Source organism: Drosophila virilis, chromosome 5 (assembly GCF_030788295.1).
Source record: "Drosophila virilis strain 15010-1051.87 chromosome 5, Dvir_AGI_RSII-ME, whole genome shotgun sequence".
Classification (NCBI taxonomy): domain Eukaryota; kingdom Metazoa; phylum Arthropoda; class Insecta; order Diptera; family Drosophilidae; genus Drosophila; species Drosophila virilis.
Genome location: NC_091547.1, coordinates 14,147,089 through 14,162,965, shown reverse-complemented (window position 1 = coordinate 14,162,965; position 15,877 = coordinate 14,147,089). Strand labels below are relative to the sequence as shown.

Genomic DNA, 15,877 nt, shown 5'->3' with positions numbered 1-15,877 from the left:
TTTTAGAATAAAAATTTAATTTATTTTAATCAATATCAATATTTTAAACTTAAATTAAATTTATAAATACAATCTTTTTGAAATGTTCAAAGCCAAGGATGCCAGGCTGGATCCATTCGACATAGGTTGTCTATATTAGTTGCGGATTGAATGAGTGCAGAAATTTTCTTTTTTTCTATGTTGTCGAAATAGGAAATTTTATTTAAACGTAGTAAAATTATATCCACAGTAGAATTCACGACTCGAATAGTGTTTTCCATCGGGTTATTATCAACACAAGGCTCTTGAGATGTATCCATTAATTTACTTTGCCGAAATCCTTTTTTTTGCAAAGTTATAATTTCATCCCGAAGGATAGTTTGTAAAATTGAACTTAGTTTATAGTTGGGTTGAATAAAACAACGAGCTGTTGCCACAATCGCAGCAGATAATAGCCCGGAAATTCCAATGTTTGTAATAAACTCGCCAATGTTTGGGGTTAGTCGAAACGGCACTGGTCGATGTTGATTGAATTGTTCTTTATCATCGTGTATATCGAATTTGAAGTACGATATGTTCATTAGTCCAGAATCCTGATGAAGGTACATCATATCTGGATTAAGCCGTGTTAAATTAAGAGCATGCTCACACAGATATGACAACGCCAACTGAAGTGTTAACTGGAATAAACAAAAGATTAAAATTGATTGATGGGATTCCAAAGCTATTCAAGTTTCCATTCCCCAAAGTGTGGGGTAAACGTAAGCTGCATAGACGTAGCACAAAGTGCCTTACAATACTAATTTAATATAAGAAAAAGCGATTTCGACGCAAGAAGCTCCAATCAATTTATTTGAATAATACTTAAATGTAAACTCACCATTTTTCTAAACTGCCAATAGTCGGTGGCTGCAGCAAATGTGTTTAGGGCCCATTGCCTGAGAAGCGTTTTGGACACCATAGTGCATTGTACTTCACTGAAAATCTCTCTTAAAATTGTATGTGAAATTGGTGTACCCTGCGCTTGAACTTCAGAAAGCCGCTCGTAGTACCTGACAATCGGCATATCGTAGTCAATTTTTGCATTATTACAGCACTTTTTAAATATCTTCAGCAATGAAACACTATTCGGATTATCTTCAGCTAGTCGCATTTGAGGTGAAATGGGAACAACTCGTGGCACTGTTATATTTAAAAATCGACGACTTGTTTCCTTCTGTTTCTCTAAGTAATAGTTAAGCATTCTCTTTAGCTGCAAAACTCGTTCTTCCCGGCGCGCATCTCCTAGCCCAGAATCCAGAACTACCAGGTAAGGATAAATTTTTCCATTTGTACCTCTTATGTATAACCTTCGAGCAGCAGTGTTATTTTTCTGAACTATTTCCACACGTGGCATAAACCGAGCAATGCGCACATAATAATGAGATGATGAAGGAATCAGCAATTCTCCGGGTAGTTCAACTTCAGCGGTTTTTTGACTGAAGTTTGATAAAAATCTGCACTTGTCTTCTATTAGGAAGGATGTTGGTAATTTTTTCACCTTTGCTTCCAAAACTTTAATCCACGTTTTTAATTTTGATATTAAATTGTGTAATTTCATCGCTCCCGGCTTAGAAAAATCGAAATCATTTGTAAATTGCTCTTTCATTTTTTGGAAAACAGGATCCTGGAATGTTACTTGTGCCCGTCGTGCTAGCGACTCTGATGCAGCAGAGTGAGATATAGAAGAAGCGACAGATCCTGGCACATTTTCAATTCCGATACCGAAAGTTGATCCCAGTTTTTTTACGAAGTGCAATGTATGTGGCGTTATGGTTGCATTGACAACTGTGCTCCGGTTCTCAAATGCAATAGCATAACATTTAATCAAACCTTGTCTTAGCTGACGAAGAACTTCTTCTGTCCAACTCTCCCTAAACCAAACCATTTGGTCTACAATTCCTTCAAGCGAACTTAAAATAGTGGGATGAACTTCACGTTGCAGTTGCATTACTTTCGAACATCTCCACATGGGTGGTGTAGCTTTGATTGGGTTGACTGACGCGACCGTCACTGGATTTCTGCCGCAAACTGATGCCATGTTTTCGAGATTCTAAAAAATATACCAAATTTTTATTTAAAAAAAGTGAAAATATAAAGTGAATATATACTGTCTTAGAATCTCGTAAAATTGTGGTACTTACGGAAGACGTTAATTTACCAGCGAACACCGCCTGCTCGGCTGATTTATGTTTTTCTCTCTGTTCAATCTTTAAAGTTAGATATAAAGTTCGAATCGGAAAGTAGACTGCCTGCGGATACAGTCTTCCAATCTATAAAACAAAGACAATTTAAACCAATAATTATTTTTCGTTTTTTTTTTTTTTTTGTTTTTGTTAACAAGAAATTTAAATTAAGTTTTTGGGTAAACAGTTTCTGTATTAAGTCTGCAGATGTTTACTTGTGTTTATATAGAAAGAATCTAGAATAATGTAAATGCCAATTCATGATATTCAGCATAAGCTAGACTTACCTGACTCAATAAATTCAATATAACATCGCCCTCAAATTGTTCCAGACAACAAAGTAGTTGAGGTATCCACGGCAGCCAATAAGATGGAGGAATCCCAGATACATATTTTTCAAAAGTGCTAATCATGGTGTCGCTTGAATTATCATATGACAAGAACCATAAAACCTTGGCTATGTATTTTCTGGTTTTACTCTCGTTTTGGTTACGGCAGGCATGTAGAAAACAGATTAAAGCATTAACACCAAGGGAAATTTGTTTATCTTTAAGATATATCTGTTCCATATAGTCTCCCCACATAGCCCACGCTTTAGTAAGTCCATCGTGAAGTTGAACTGCTGCGCTAAAAGACTTTCCTGCTTCATCTGTGCGGCCAATTTGCGTTAATAACAAGCCTTTCAGTGCGTAAAATTCGGCATTCATTTCACCAGTGAAATATTTTAAGTTTGTTGATTCAATTACTTCAAGAGCTTCGTTTATTTCATTGCGTCCTGATGTTGAGGGCATTTGTAAGTAACATTTAACTTGTTGACGTATTTTCTATAAAAAAAATTTATAAATTGTAAATTCACTCCATGTTTAACAGTTAAATTATACACATAAATTTGATTGCCTCGCATTATTGCAACAGAATCAGGAAACGAAGTAAAGACTAGCTAAAAATTTCTTTACTGCTCGCCTTGCTTATAATTATTTTCCTTCTTATAAATATTTTTAATTTATCAAAAACACTAAGCTTCACTATTTGGGGACTGTAAAAGAATATATATATTTTAATTCCGGGCTCGATTTTAATACAAGTGTGAAAATTTTAAATGGAATTTAAAATGCCGATCCTGATTTTAAATCGAAATAAAAGCACAACGGCTGCATAAGCTATGCAGATTCTGAGGTGCATTGTGAAATATGTATGTATGAAATAAAAATATATATACAAAATATACATATTATATACATAAGAAAGATAAAAAAATTAAAATATATTCTATTTACCTGAAAGCAATCAACTATTGGAACCGAGGGTATGGTGTATATTCTAGATAGTGTTTCCTGGCATACTCCAGTCAGGTTATGTTTTCTAGCTATTTTACCAAATGAAATAATTGCTTGCGCTGATGCATGCACTCCTAGCATTGTACTTCCTTGATCGGACTGTTGCTCCAAGTGCTGAGTTATTATTTGATAGTGATGCTGCCTCCAGGTGAAAATGTCACTCCAATGTGATAAATCATCTGAAATGATGGGCAATCTATTGCGCCAAGTCTTAACGATGGCTTTCATGTCATGTAGGGAAGAATTTCTCGATTGCGTTAGACCCTGATGAATTTGGCTTGCTTCGTGCAATTCCATAATTTGTTGAGAAGCTTGAAGATATGGCAAGTGAATGTGGGATACAATTCTGGGTAGGCGCCGCCACTCTCTTATGCATAAGCTTGAAGCAACCTCAACGTAACGCTCAACACTGGCGGCTTGTCTATCCTCTTGATACAGAATTGATAAATAGCCCTTGTATAAATTCAATTTAAACCCATATTGCTTGGAATAACACTGCTCCGTTTTGGACAAAGCATTTTTCATAAGATTCCAGTCGGGTACCCGCCAAGAGCTTTCTAGAATAAGGAACATATTTTTTTCTCTATTTGTTTGAGCGTAATCCAATAAAATATCCCACTGATTAAGTTCCTTTGCACAGCGCATCCAATGCTTTTCCCATAACAATAGTTCACTATTAACATCAACGCTTATTTGGCCGCTGTTTAAATCTTGTTTAAATTTTGTCATAGCCAGGTCATAGGCACCTTGTGCTTCTTCAAAAAATCCCATTTGTTCGTATGAAATGGCAATATTTGTTTCTGGGTAGTGTGCAAATTTTAGCCAAAGACCTGCCCATAGATCTTCCTCATGCATAGCGGAGTACATTTTAGACAGAGAGTCATAAATGTTGTTCAAATTTTGCAGGTCGGACTCTGGCTGACTTATGTCCGCAGCAATATTTATATCACTCCGTAGGGAGTGCTCCGAAGCCAAATCTTCTAATACTAATATGGCTCTGTGCCAAAGATTATGAGATTTACCCAAATATGTTAAGAGATTTGGTGGGATATAAATCGAAGGAACACACTTAGTTAAGCTTTCTACAAACGTATTTAGGGTACTTGGACTACAATCTTTCTGATTGACATTTGTTCCAGATGAAAGAAATGGTATTAATTCCTTTGATATATTTGTTCGTTGATCTTCAGTAAATATATTCCAAATGCTTGGAAAAATTGATAGCCAAACGCTTTCAGCAAGCTGTGTATCCATGTGGCATAGCTGTGATGTAGCAACAAGCATTTGTTCTGTGCGTATGTTTCGATTTGCTTCTAGGAATTCCGCTTGCTTGTAAATGAGCTCAACCAACGTATCACGTCTTGTAGATAGTATTTGGTGGCAATCTTCTTTACGAACGGATGTAAATTCAAGTTTTAAATCAATATCAAATACGTCGTCCTTATCATTAACACTCTGTACATTTTCGAATGATTCAGATTGTGCGGATAAAAATGAAACAAATGTATTTTCTTGGGAATCAGTAGGGTTCGAGGGTATCACAGAAGTTATACAGGGAATTTTAAAGCTTTCATTTGAGCATTGAATCTGTGTCATAGTATTAGTTGTTAAAATAAGCAGTTCGATGCATTGCTTTATCCAATAATGTGATCCAATAGTATCCCATGCTTGTGAGCATATTATGTATAAAAGTCTATCATGAAGTCTACGGCGCATTGATGCATCTAAAATTTCAAAGAACTTTGCGCGAATATGGGGATTTTGAAATCGAAGACCATTCAAAAAAGCACCTTCCAATTTACTTGTTAGTTCCGTTTGCTTTAAAACTTCGTCTCGATATATATAATTGATTATTTCTAAAAATTGAACATTCAGTTCAACCTCTTCGGTAAATCGTTTTTCAACATACTGCATTAATTTTACTAGCAGTGCGGACTTTTCTCTTATCGATGGAACATGAGTTGCAATATTAGATTCTTTACTCTTTACCCAATCATCAAGCATTTTAATAATACATTTTACAATTTTAACTTCAGAGCTTTTTTCTATAAGGCTCACTAAGATAGTCCCTATAAAAAGTTTACGAATTTCAACACTCATTATAACAACTCTGTTTTTAATTAGTTCCAATGATAGGACTAACAGCTCCAGAGCCAGAGAGTTTGAATCAGACGGTTGAGTGTTGATCGTATTATTTGTACTTATATTAATGTGATCCTTTGTAAGACGATTTAGAACTCTTATGAACTGAACTAATATGCGGTCTATATAACTTGGATTATTAGTGGTGCAAGCTTTTAAAATCATTAAAGTTCCAAATAACGAAGAGGCAATCGGTTGTGGACTCTTTTCATAGAACGTAAGGTTGTCTGTTATCATTTTGCTAATGGCACTGTACAAAATATCAAAATCGTTGTGTTTATGCTGTGCATCTGGTGGAAAAGTAGCCATAAGTCGTGTTAAAAATATATGCATTAAACGAACAATCCTTGTATTCTGGTGAATAATACATAAAGAAAGACCACGTTGAACTGGTCGGACTATTGTCACCAATTGATCCGAACTTAATATTGTGGTTAGAAACGTCAGAAAATCTATCGCAGTGCATATGTTATTTAAGTTATGATGCGGTGTCTCTATTGTAGCCAGAACCTTGTCCAGCCAGCTGATTTTTATATCAAATGGCTGCGGCCAAATTTCAGGACGCATAGCCAATTTTAATAGCATGATACACCTACAAGTAAATCAGGTTAAGTATAGATAAGCACAAAATATTTCAAACATGAAAAAATTGCTTTCTTTTGGCACGGCAATAATTAATAATACCAAATTAAATCAATGCTCATTTTGCGAGCTATTAAAGATTTTTCAAGATAAGTTGTTTCTTACCTCCTTGATAGATTTTCTCCTGGGGAAATAATGCCTGGTTGTACATCATTAACTTGACATGCTAATCGTATGAGAAAGTTGAGAACAGTATCGCAAAATGACTTATCTATTGATCGAAGAACGTCTTCAGATTTAATGTGAGTTCCCGCACCTATATATTATATATATATATATATTATTTTGTTTAATTTAAATTTGTATTTTCATTTGGTACTTTCCTTGGACCAAAGATGGATTTGACTCAGCCAATTTCTTTCTACTTTCAGATGTTTCGTTTCCCAGCCGCTTAGACAGTTGAATGTCCCTTAAATCCTCTTCGGATTCAGCAGTTTTTACATCTTTTTCATCTTGTTTTATTCGATGCAGTTCCCATTTAATTATAACTTCTGCCAAGTCGACAGCCAACTTTTTATGTTCAATAGACGCACTTGGAGGAAATCCCAATCGTTGCATATTGTGTATAAGATGCTGCACCAACTGATGTCTGACGGGGAAATAAACCTATAGATTAAATAAGGTTAAATTTATTTACGCCACAGTTAAATTCTGTAATGGCTTACCTTATAATGACGTATAATCAGTTGAAGGATATGAAACAGCTGTTGTATTGCGTGACCTTCTTCAACAATAATTTTTTTTGTCCAGTGAGTTAACATTGTGTTGCCGTCTTCCATGCGAAGGGGCATAGCTGGTGTAAGCACGTCTAGAGCCTGCTTTACAATGGGTCTTGCCTCAAGGGCGTGTCCTTTTAGCAGCGAATGGAAAACTTGAAGCACGATTTTTTTATGAATTGCTAGTCTTGCAATGATGTGAGCAAGTAGTAAATGACCATGGTATCGTGCAGTAGGATCTACACAGTTTTTGCTAAGTAGGCAGGGCCACGCAAATGTCATCAAGCGTCTAAGTTTGTTACCTTGCCTTTTATTATTAGCATCGCCATCGTGAATATGCTGTGATGCTCGTTCTACGAGTAAGCAAGCGAGTTGTAATAAAGCAATTCTCACTGCATCATCATACTGTTTATCGGGATCAAAAACTTTATTGATGAACACCGAAACAATGTTTTTCTCATCTTCTTGATAAGGTGTTGGAGGAGCTCCAATTAGTTTATTACCTTCACCTTTGTCAAAGCTTACGGTGAAACAAGGTATTAAAACTGATGTTATTATTTTTGCTTTTAAATCTTCTGAAAATGTATTATTATTGAAATTTTCAACGAAGTAAAAGAATGCATTTCGTTTCCAACTAACAGTAAAACTTTGAGCTACTGTATTTTGTAGAAAATCGCGCAAAAAATAAACATCCGGGATAAAGTGTAAGCACAGGGCTCTTAAGAGTTGGAAAAGTAGGTCAATATCATTTGTGTTATTCGAAAAATATAAGAGAAGTATTTTTCCGATCAAGTGCCATATATCACAAGCAACATTTTCCAAACATGTTGAGTATAAACTAGTCCGCCAAGTATTTCTTAACGCATCTACGATATCCGGTCTAGTTGGAATCCATTGATCATCTAATTCCATGAGGGTAAAAATGATAAGAACAGCTTGGTGTTGCACATTATATTTAAGCGTATTACTAAAAGCTGCCGTCCAATTTAAATACTCCATTAAGATTGTGTATTTGGAGTTCTTTATAATGGATCGAAATGGTTGCCCATTTTTATGCTTTAATAGAAATATAAAAAAACGATTCCATTGAGGGTCCTTCATAATGGAATTCGTCATAAAAAGATCTACCGTTTCTAATGGAAATCGTTGTAAAAACATAATTAACGCTTCGCGATATGGACTAGATGCCTCTATCATAAGATTTTTTTCCGTTTGTAAAACCAATTGGCATAACTTCTCAATATATTTTGACGAAGCCGTTATGTGATAAAACATTTCAATGAGTGTCACAATTTTTTGTTCATACTCTCCTCCTTTCGATGTAGCAAAGAAATTAACGTTCTCGTTAGTGCACTTATATTGGCCAACGAATATTTCAATAATCTTTGCACAATGCTGCAATATTTGTTCACTAAGTTTTTCATTGAACATTTGTGGAAAAAGTTGAGTAAAATATGATAATCGTTTTATTGCAGGAATAGACAAGTTCCTATGATCGCCCAGTTTTAGCAGTAGAGGTCGCATTGCAGCTTGAACCTGTAATTATTATTATAAACAAAACTTAATGCATCAAAAAACTAAGAAAGCAATGCGCGAGAGTATTATTTGTCAGTAATTTTGTACAGTCATTATCTGAGTTTGGGCTTACAAACAAGCATATAAAATCTTTCACTTCAAAAGCCACCAGCAGCTTTAAATTGTGTTAATCAATTTAAAATCAATCAATTTTAAAAATATAATAATTCTCAAGTTTCACTTACCTTTTCTTTATCAAGCGTAATACCAGAAATAAATGTTTTCATGCAAACATAAGATGTTTCTTGCAGTTCCGGTTTATCATTCTCCATAACTTTAAAAATAATGTTGATTATTTTTTCTTTATATCCAATATCATTAATATAATGGCAGGCTGCTAAAGCTCGAAGCGCACTTATTCGCAATGGTATGAGGTTTGTTACATTTTTATAGCAATCCAATTTAGCTAATGTGGCATCTTCGGCTTCGCTTAAGGTTAATAATTCGTGGAAAAATAATTTATGGTACGTATTTGTTAAGTCTAGAAAGAAAGATACATCATAAGAATGGAATCATTAGAATTTGGGATTTTCAATATTATTCAATTATTTTCAAAGCTATGCTTACCAATTGTAAAGAGACGGGGTTCCAAGGTAGTGCAAAATGTGTTACCATCCATTAGGCCGATTTGTGCATTGGCAGGTTGGTGCCTTAATAAATGTTTTTTAGGAGGTATAATATCTGCTAGGACGTCTTTATGTGGGTCCATAACCTCGGAGACAGTCTTTTTTTGGATTAATCCAATGTGTTTAAGCAACAACATTGACTCTTCTCGTACAATGGAATTCGGACTTGTTATATGCCGTACGAGCTCATGAATTACTTCATACGTGGCTTTCACTTGTAAGTCTTCTATTTCATCATTCCGAGAATTAATACTTATGGGGGACAAGCATATCTCCAACATTGTTTTCATATAGCTTTTAGTTATATCTAGTGCGCCATTAGAAACATCTCCTTCCAAATCCATTAGCACAAACATGAAGGCTTTTAAAAAATTGAACAGGTGCTGGAATAGGGCACGCAAAGACATGTGTTTGCATAAAAACTGAATGGCTTGACAACCGCCCACTTTGGCATACCATGGCCGATCGTAGCACAATGCTGTCATTCTCTCTGCCAAATATTGCATTAAAGGTAACTTGCAAGCCCTGTCTTTATTTCCCATTATGTTTGCAGCAGTATCCAATATTATTCCCATGCAAGCTATGCCGGGCTTGCACAATTCTTTTTCTTCATGCCCCATACAAGCAGCTAAAGCATCAATTAAAACCATCGGATCTATTCCATTTGATGCACTATTCTTTTGTGGGAAAGGTCCAGCCTGTTGGGCAATCGCCACCATAGTATAATGTCTTACAACAGCTGCCATGACAGGACACACTGAATCCCGTAGGTCTTTTGTGGCTGATGCTACCAACATACCAATGAGAGCTTTCAGGTGAGTTCCACGAACTGTCGAGTCGTCAATTTTGTTATGAAATATTGGCCAACTCATAATGTTACTTTCGACAAAGTCACTGTGAGTAAACAATTTCAACAAGGTGTGTTTTTCATCATCCAAACTAATAAATGCAGCCAAAAAACAACGGATTACTTCCCAGCTTTGTCGTCTATAAAACTGATCTGTAGTGTTTGAGCTTAATGCATTAAAAGCTGACGTAATCGCATACTCGACTGGAAATTCTATGGGTTTATCATATTCTTGGAAGTAAGTAATTATTGCGATTTTCGGTTTTTCGTTATGATCATAATGTAACGTTTGCGGCTCCACCATCATTTTTCGATTGCCGCCACCAAATTTTCCAAGAACACGAAAAGCAACAAGCGCTGCATTGTCCGGATTTCTTAGTGTTTTCCATAAGGCTTGCATTAAAGCTGCCCTTACTGGTTGTATATGGTCGTACAAAAAGTCAGGTTGCAAATTGTCGACACAAAGTTCCAAAGTTCTTAAGCCCTGAAAGTATATATTAGATTCTTAAATAGCCTAAAAATCAGTAAATTAGTATACTTTACCTGACTTATAAGAGTTGGGGAACCATTCAAGGCAGAAACTAACGGATCCATGAGCATCGGAAGATAAGGTAATAAAGATGAGAGACGAACTGGAACTGTCAAACAAAGTTCAACAAACAGATCCCGCATATGTTGTTTATGAAATCCACTTTGTAGGCGATTTAATCCTTCCAACAAATTAGGTAACAGAGGAAGAAACTCTTGATATAGAAGATCATGGCTTCCACCTCCAATTGATCTAAATAGAGCCCTGAGAAGCAAAAAATAGTTGTAGGGCTCGTCTGAAATTAACGCCAATTCCATTGAACGAATAACTATTTTGTGAAGATGCGGCCGCAACATTTGTTCATTTTCCACAGGAAATAAGCTTACGCTCCCAAAAACGAGTTTAAACAGGCGAAGATATAAGTTTGATCGCTCAACATTTGAGCCCATTTCTTCCATTTTCTCCAAAAGATACTCAACCAACACAGTCGCAAATAGTGGCGAAGTAGTCGGATTAGCTAAAAACGAGTTAGCTATAACCTGAAGTGCCTGATTTTTGTAGATACGCTCCACCAAAAAGTCAATTGTGGTAGCAAATATTTCCTGGAAATTCTGTGAATGCATCATGAGGAACTGAAAAATAATAAAAATAAAATAATGCATAGATATTAAAAGTCAATATATTTATTTGAATATATATATATTTGTCCTAGTTAACACGCTGATTGGCCGAATTACCTTGGTTAGGCAGTAATCTTATTGAAAATCAATGTTTTATTCACAAGTAAATCGTATTTTGGTGAACAACTTTTTTGTTTGTAGACTTGCCAAATTGTTTATATACTTACGATGCCGCTAAAGTGTTCTAAAACCTCCTTTTCTTCTTTGCTGCGTGAAATCAGCCCAGATGCTCGTTGTTGATTTGGGTTAACGTTTATTGTATATATATCTAACGCTTCCATTGCAAAATGCACCAAGTCAATATATATGCATAAGATCTCTGGATTAAAAAGTTTTTCCTGCATTTGTAAACTTGGATCCGAAACATGACTCTTTAATAATAAAAAAAAATAAGAATAACATATGAATTGTACAACAATTTGAAAAACCATACCTTTGAGTTGAAAAATCCCCAAGTAATAGTTTTTACGCCTCCAACAAGTGTCTTGACTAAACTTCGAAATTCAGCTACATTTACTGAACAAATTAATTGTGAACCCGTCGTGGTTTTATTTTGCTCGCTCCCCAGTTGTTCCTTAGTTGTAGTAAAAGATGACATGGAATATACAAATAAATAGAGCAATTATATGGAATTTAATAAGAGTGGTCCAGTCGGAAGTGTCCGACTGGGATATACCCTGAACCAAGGTCCAAGCTGCGGCAGCAATATGATATAGTGCTCCGATGTTGATGAGATTTTATTGATTAATAACTTTAACTTATCATGTGATCTAAAAAAGTAGGCTTCGTATGAGATCCATAAAAATAATTTATTTTGTTGTCTTGTGAAATTATTCTTTGCACTTTGTATATGCAAGCACTTTGGGATTTTTGATAACATGAATGCTATCCAATTAAAGCGAAAGCTTAAACCCTACAACTTTTCAAAAAATAAAAATACTTCTTATATTTAGGGATATGTATGATGAAACCTTTATATTATATTTTTACAGTGTGATTTATAATACATACTTCTTTTATATCGTTTAAATGAAGAGCAGGCAAGGTAAGCGAACCAATAAGATGTGATGTTGCACCGGTTTGAGGTTGCCCCTTGCTAATTAAATAGAAGAATTTATAATTCGAATTAGTAATTTTCACTATGCCTATCGATTCGACTGTTGATACCTCAGGGAAATATGTATATTTAGTAAGTCGTTAATATAGTCAAATTATAATAAGGTCATTCTTATATTTGACATGTAAACATACCATTTTTGAATAATCAGAGGAAGCTGAATTTGCGCGATAGTTTCGAACTTCTTTACAAACACTTTTAATAGTGTTCTCAGAATATTTCTAGAACGCTGTGGTTCAACCTCACTGTGATGTCGAAGGCAATCTACTAGATTCAGTAAAAGCTTACACGACATAGTTTGTATGCCAACAGCCAGTGTCTCGTCATGCACATTTTTTGCAAACAAGTGTACTGCTTTTATCAAGACATCCAAACTTAAGCTCTGGCGGACATGGTGTGCAAGATCAGCTAATGTTGAATATGCTAATGGGCGAATGGAGTCTAAAGTCACCCCTTTACCAATAAGCAAATCCTCATCAAATAATTTTTCTATTGATGGAATGAATTCTAAAAATAAATTAAAAGTTAAAAACTTATTGTTGTTATTAAAAAAAAAGAAACTAACTTTGACGTAAGTCTGTAGCAAATATGTGACGCGCAGCAATTAAAAGGTCTTTCCGTAGGTGGGCAGCTTCTTTCGGACAATGTTCCATCAAATTCAGCATACCATTTGATACAGATAATGAGTTAGCTATGACTACATCCTGAAAAATATAATATATTTAGTTTATATATTTGGTGAACATAAATGGAGAAAAATTACCTGATAAATTCGCACAATGTATGCCAAAAATGAAAGCGTTTTTACTTGAGCGCCCACAAAGTCCACAAAAACTTCCTTTTGTGATGTATTCCTAGCAAAATAATATTTAAAATATACTTCATAATAAATCTTGAAGATAACAAACAGCAACAAGCGCTCATATATATTAATTGACTATTAATTATTATATTTCACGAATTTTCAATTACAATTTTGTCAGGCAATCCGTAACGGCTTGACTAGAGCACAAATATTTGTTATAACTTACCTTTGAATTACAGTTGGTTGTAAATTAATAGTTGTAAGTATTAAAGGAATAAATTCGGCGACCTCTTGGTGGACAGCATTCTTGTAAATTTGGTACATCAGCACAACGATAATTGGCAACTCTTGAAGAACTTTCAAGGACAATATACCACGAGGAAGGAGATTATACTGGAATAGGAAGTGCATTTTTATATAATTTAGCAATATATACATTTAACTTATTTCGATGCTGAAAAAAATATTTTGGGACTTTGCTCGGTTTCTAAAGGTAGAAAAAAAAACAACACTTATGATATGATATTGACGATGAATTGAGTAACTTATTTGCTTAAAATCAAATGGAGGTAGATGCTGTATATAGAAATTGTGTTGAAAACGTTTAAAATTTAAAGTATACTTACAATCATTTGCTGTGAATTGTGTTCTTGGGATTTCTCCACATGTATAGTTTTTACTGAATATGTGGTAGGCAAAAGCATTTCTAAATCCAAATCTTTTAGGTCAGTTATCCAAATATCATTTGTAGTTTCGAAGATTGATGTTAAATTATTTGGCAGATTTGTATAAATTTCTTTAACAAATCCTAAAAATAGCTGAATCTAAAAATAGAAGAGTAATTTATTAATAATCGCTTCAACTTCAACGGATACTTCCTCTTTCTCTAATAAATACTTACCTCTGGATTGAAAGATGGACGAAAATGTTTATGCAGCTCGATTATTATACGCAGACTTATCAGCACATTTTCTTCGTTATCAGTTTTTAATAATTTGAGCGTCATAGTTATTATCGATTTAACATGCTGTCTTAGATTTTCTGTAATGGGCAATCGGTGTATCATCTCCAAAATAAGCTTGCGAACCTACAAATTTAATAATAATTTGCGTTAATGAAAATTTATGTTCAAAGTTTATCTTATGGTGTTATGTGCTTATCAAGTTAATGACGTTAAGGCGGCGAAGATTTCGCTTTTAAAAACTAACTTAACGGTCAGGGCATAGACGGTCGATCAGTATTAATATAAGTGTGTTAGAAAAAATGAATCCATGATTTGTGATAGCGCAACAGGCCTTAGAAACATCTTAAAATATTGGATGTTAACAGCCGCATTAATGATAATATTTTCAAAAAAGGATTGACCAATTCCAGAAGAAACGTGAGCTAGCCGGACAAATACGTGGGAATCGTGGCTTTGCAATTCTCCTGAGTTATCCGCAATAAACGCAGCTAAGCCGATACGCAGACGACCTAAGCGTCTGACACAACCAAAACACTTAACGTGATGTTGCTGCCAAATGAAGATGCTATTCAATTTAAGCTTGGAAAGCTCAGAGCGACAATACGAAACATATTCCTCGTGATACCTGGTTTCACCGACGCTTTAATAAGAACGTTTTGTCAAATGCGAGGTAAAAGTCAAACAGTATAATTTCAAAGTATCTTTACGGCACTCGAAGCTTTCGAAAAAAACAAAGTTAGATAGCAAAGACTGAGTTTGTTTTTGTCTGCCGTGGCGTGTGTTTTTGATTGCTGCTGGGCTGAATTTCGAAATGACTGGCACGGATCGGGCCACTATATCATATAGCTGCCAAAGGAGCGATCGGTCTAAAGGAAGGTTCTTGTATGAAAAACTTGTTTGCTTATCAATTTATAACTCGGATTGGAATAGCTCCGATTTGGAACATAAATAAACTTATAGGGGTTATCACTTATGTATTAAGACAAGCGTGCTTGTGTACTTGGCTTTTCATTTAAGGCTTTAAATGCATAAGGCAATGTGCATAGAATGGATGTACATATGTATGTATGTACACATATGTATGTATATATTTACATATAATATTGAAAACTTTTCAGTAGGCAGTTTGTAAAACAAATAAGTACTTACATGCTGAATCGTGTTCTCTTGTATAAATTGAGGCTCCCCCTCTTGTAATATACGCATAAATATCTTTAGTGCATTTTCCAAAAACGAGGGATAAGACGGAGATTGCATGATCATATCAAAATGTTCACTCAACTCCTGGGTGGCTTTCAACTTGATTTCTTCATTTGCCGCCGGATCGTTTAGTATATTGAGGTGGCTCCGGAATGTAGTTACCGGAATAGTTTCAACGTGTGCCATTTTAAGTTACCATTAAAATTAATTTCTTACGCACGAAATTTGGCTTTACCGGTGTAAACAAGACCGACTTATCAACTGTTAGCACAGGGTGACACAGCAGGTAAGATAGCGTCGATAAATGTCAAAGAATATATCGTAAAGGAGCAATCCATGAATGAAATGTACCACAGTTATTGTTCATTAATACAATAATTTTTTCCACGTCTACAATCAACATCAGTAGAAGTTAATAAAATGGAATTCATGGAATAAATTAAGGTGTAAGAAGCGCAAAGTTAAAAATTTTCTACGGGCTTGGCCAGTTAAA

General features: G+C 34.9%; 1 protein-coding gene across 1 annotated transcript; it reads right to left on the bottom strand.

Annotated features, from left to right (window-relative positions):
- Positions 1-13: 13 nt before the first annotated feature.
- On the bottom strand, positions 14-15,652 carry Nipped-A (Transcription-associated protein Nipped-A). The gene is made up of 21 exons (XM_070210528.1): positions 15,334-15,652; positions 14,122-14,307; positions 13,847-14,044; positions 13,447-13,613; positions 13,179-13,269; positions 12,981-13,119; positions 12,550-12,922; positions 12,310-12,394; positions 11,732-11,872; positions 11,466-11,669; positions 10,633-11,250; positions 9,184-10,573; positions 8,802-9,097; positions 6,991-8,577; positions 6,651-6,931; positions 6,431-6,583; positions 3,482-6,275; positions 2,492-3,028; positions 2,163-2,291; positions 860-2,071; positions 14-659 (listed from the first exon to the last, which is right to left on the bottom strand). Exons 1-21 carry the CDS (start codon positions 15,568-15,570, stop codon positions 87-89), a joined length of 11,391 nt encoding a protein of 3,796 aa, XP_070066629.1. The 5' UTR covers positions 15,571-15,652; the 3' UTR covers positions 14-86.
- Between the last annotated feature and the right edge of the window lie 225 nt (positions 15,653-15,877).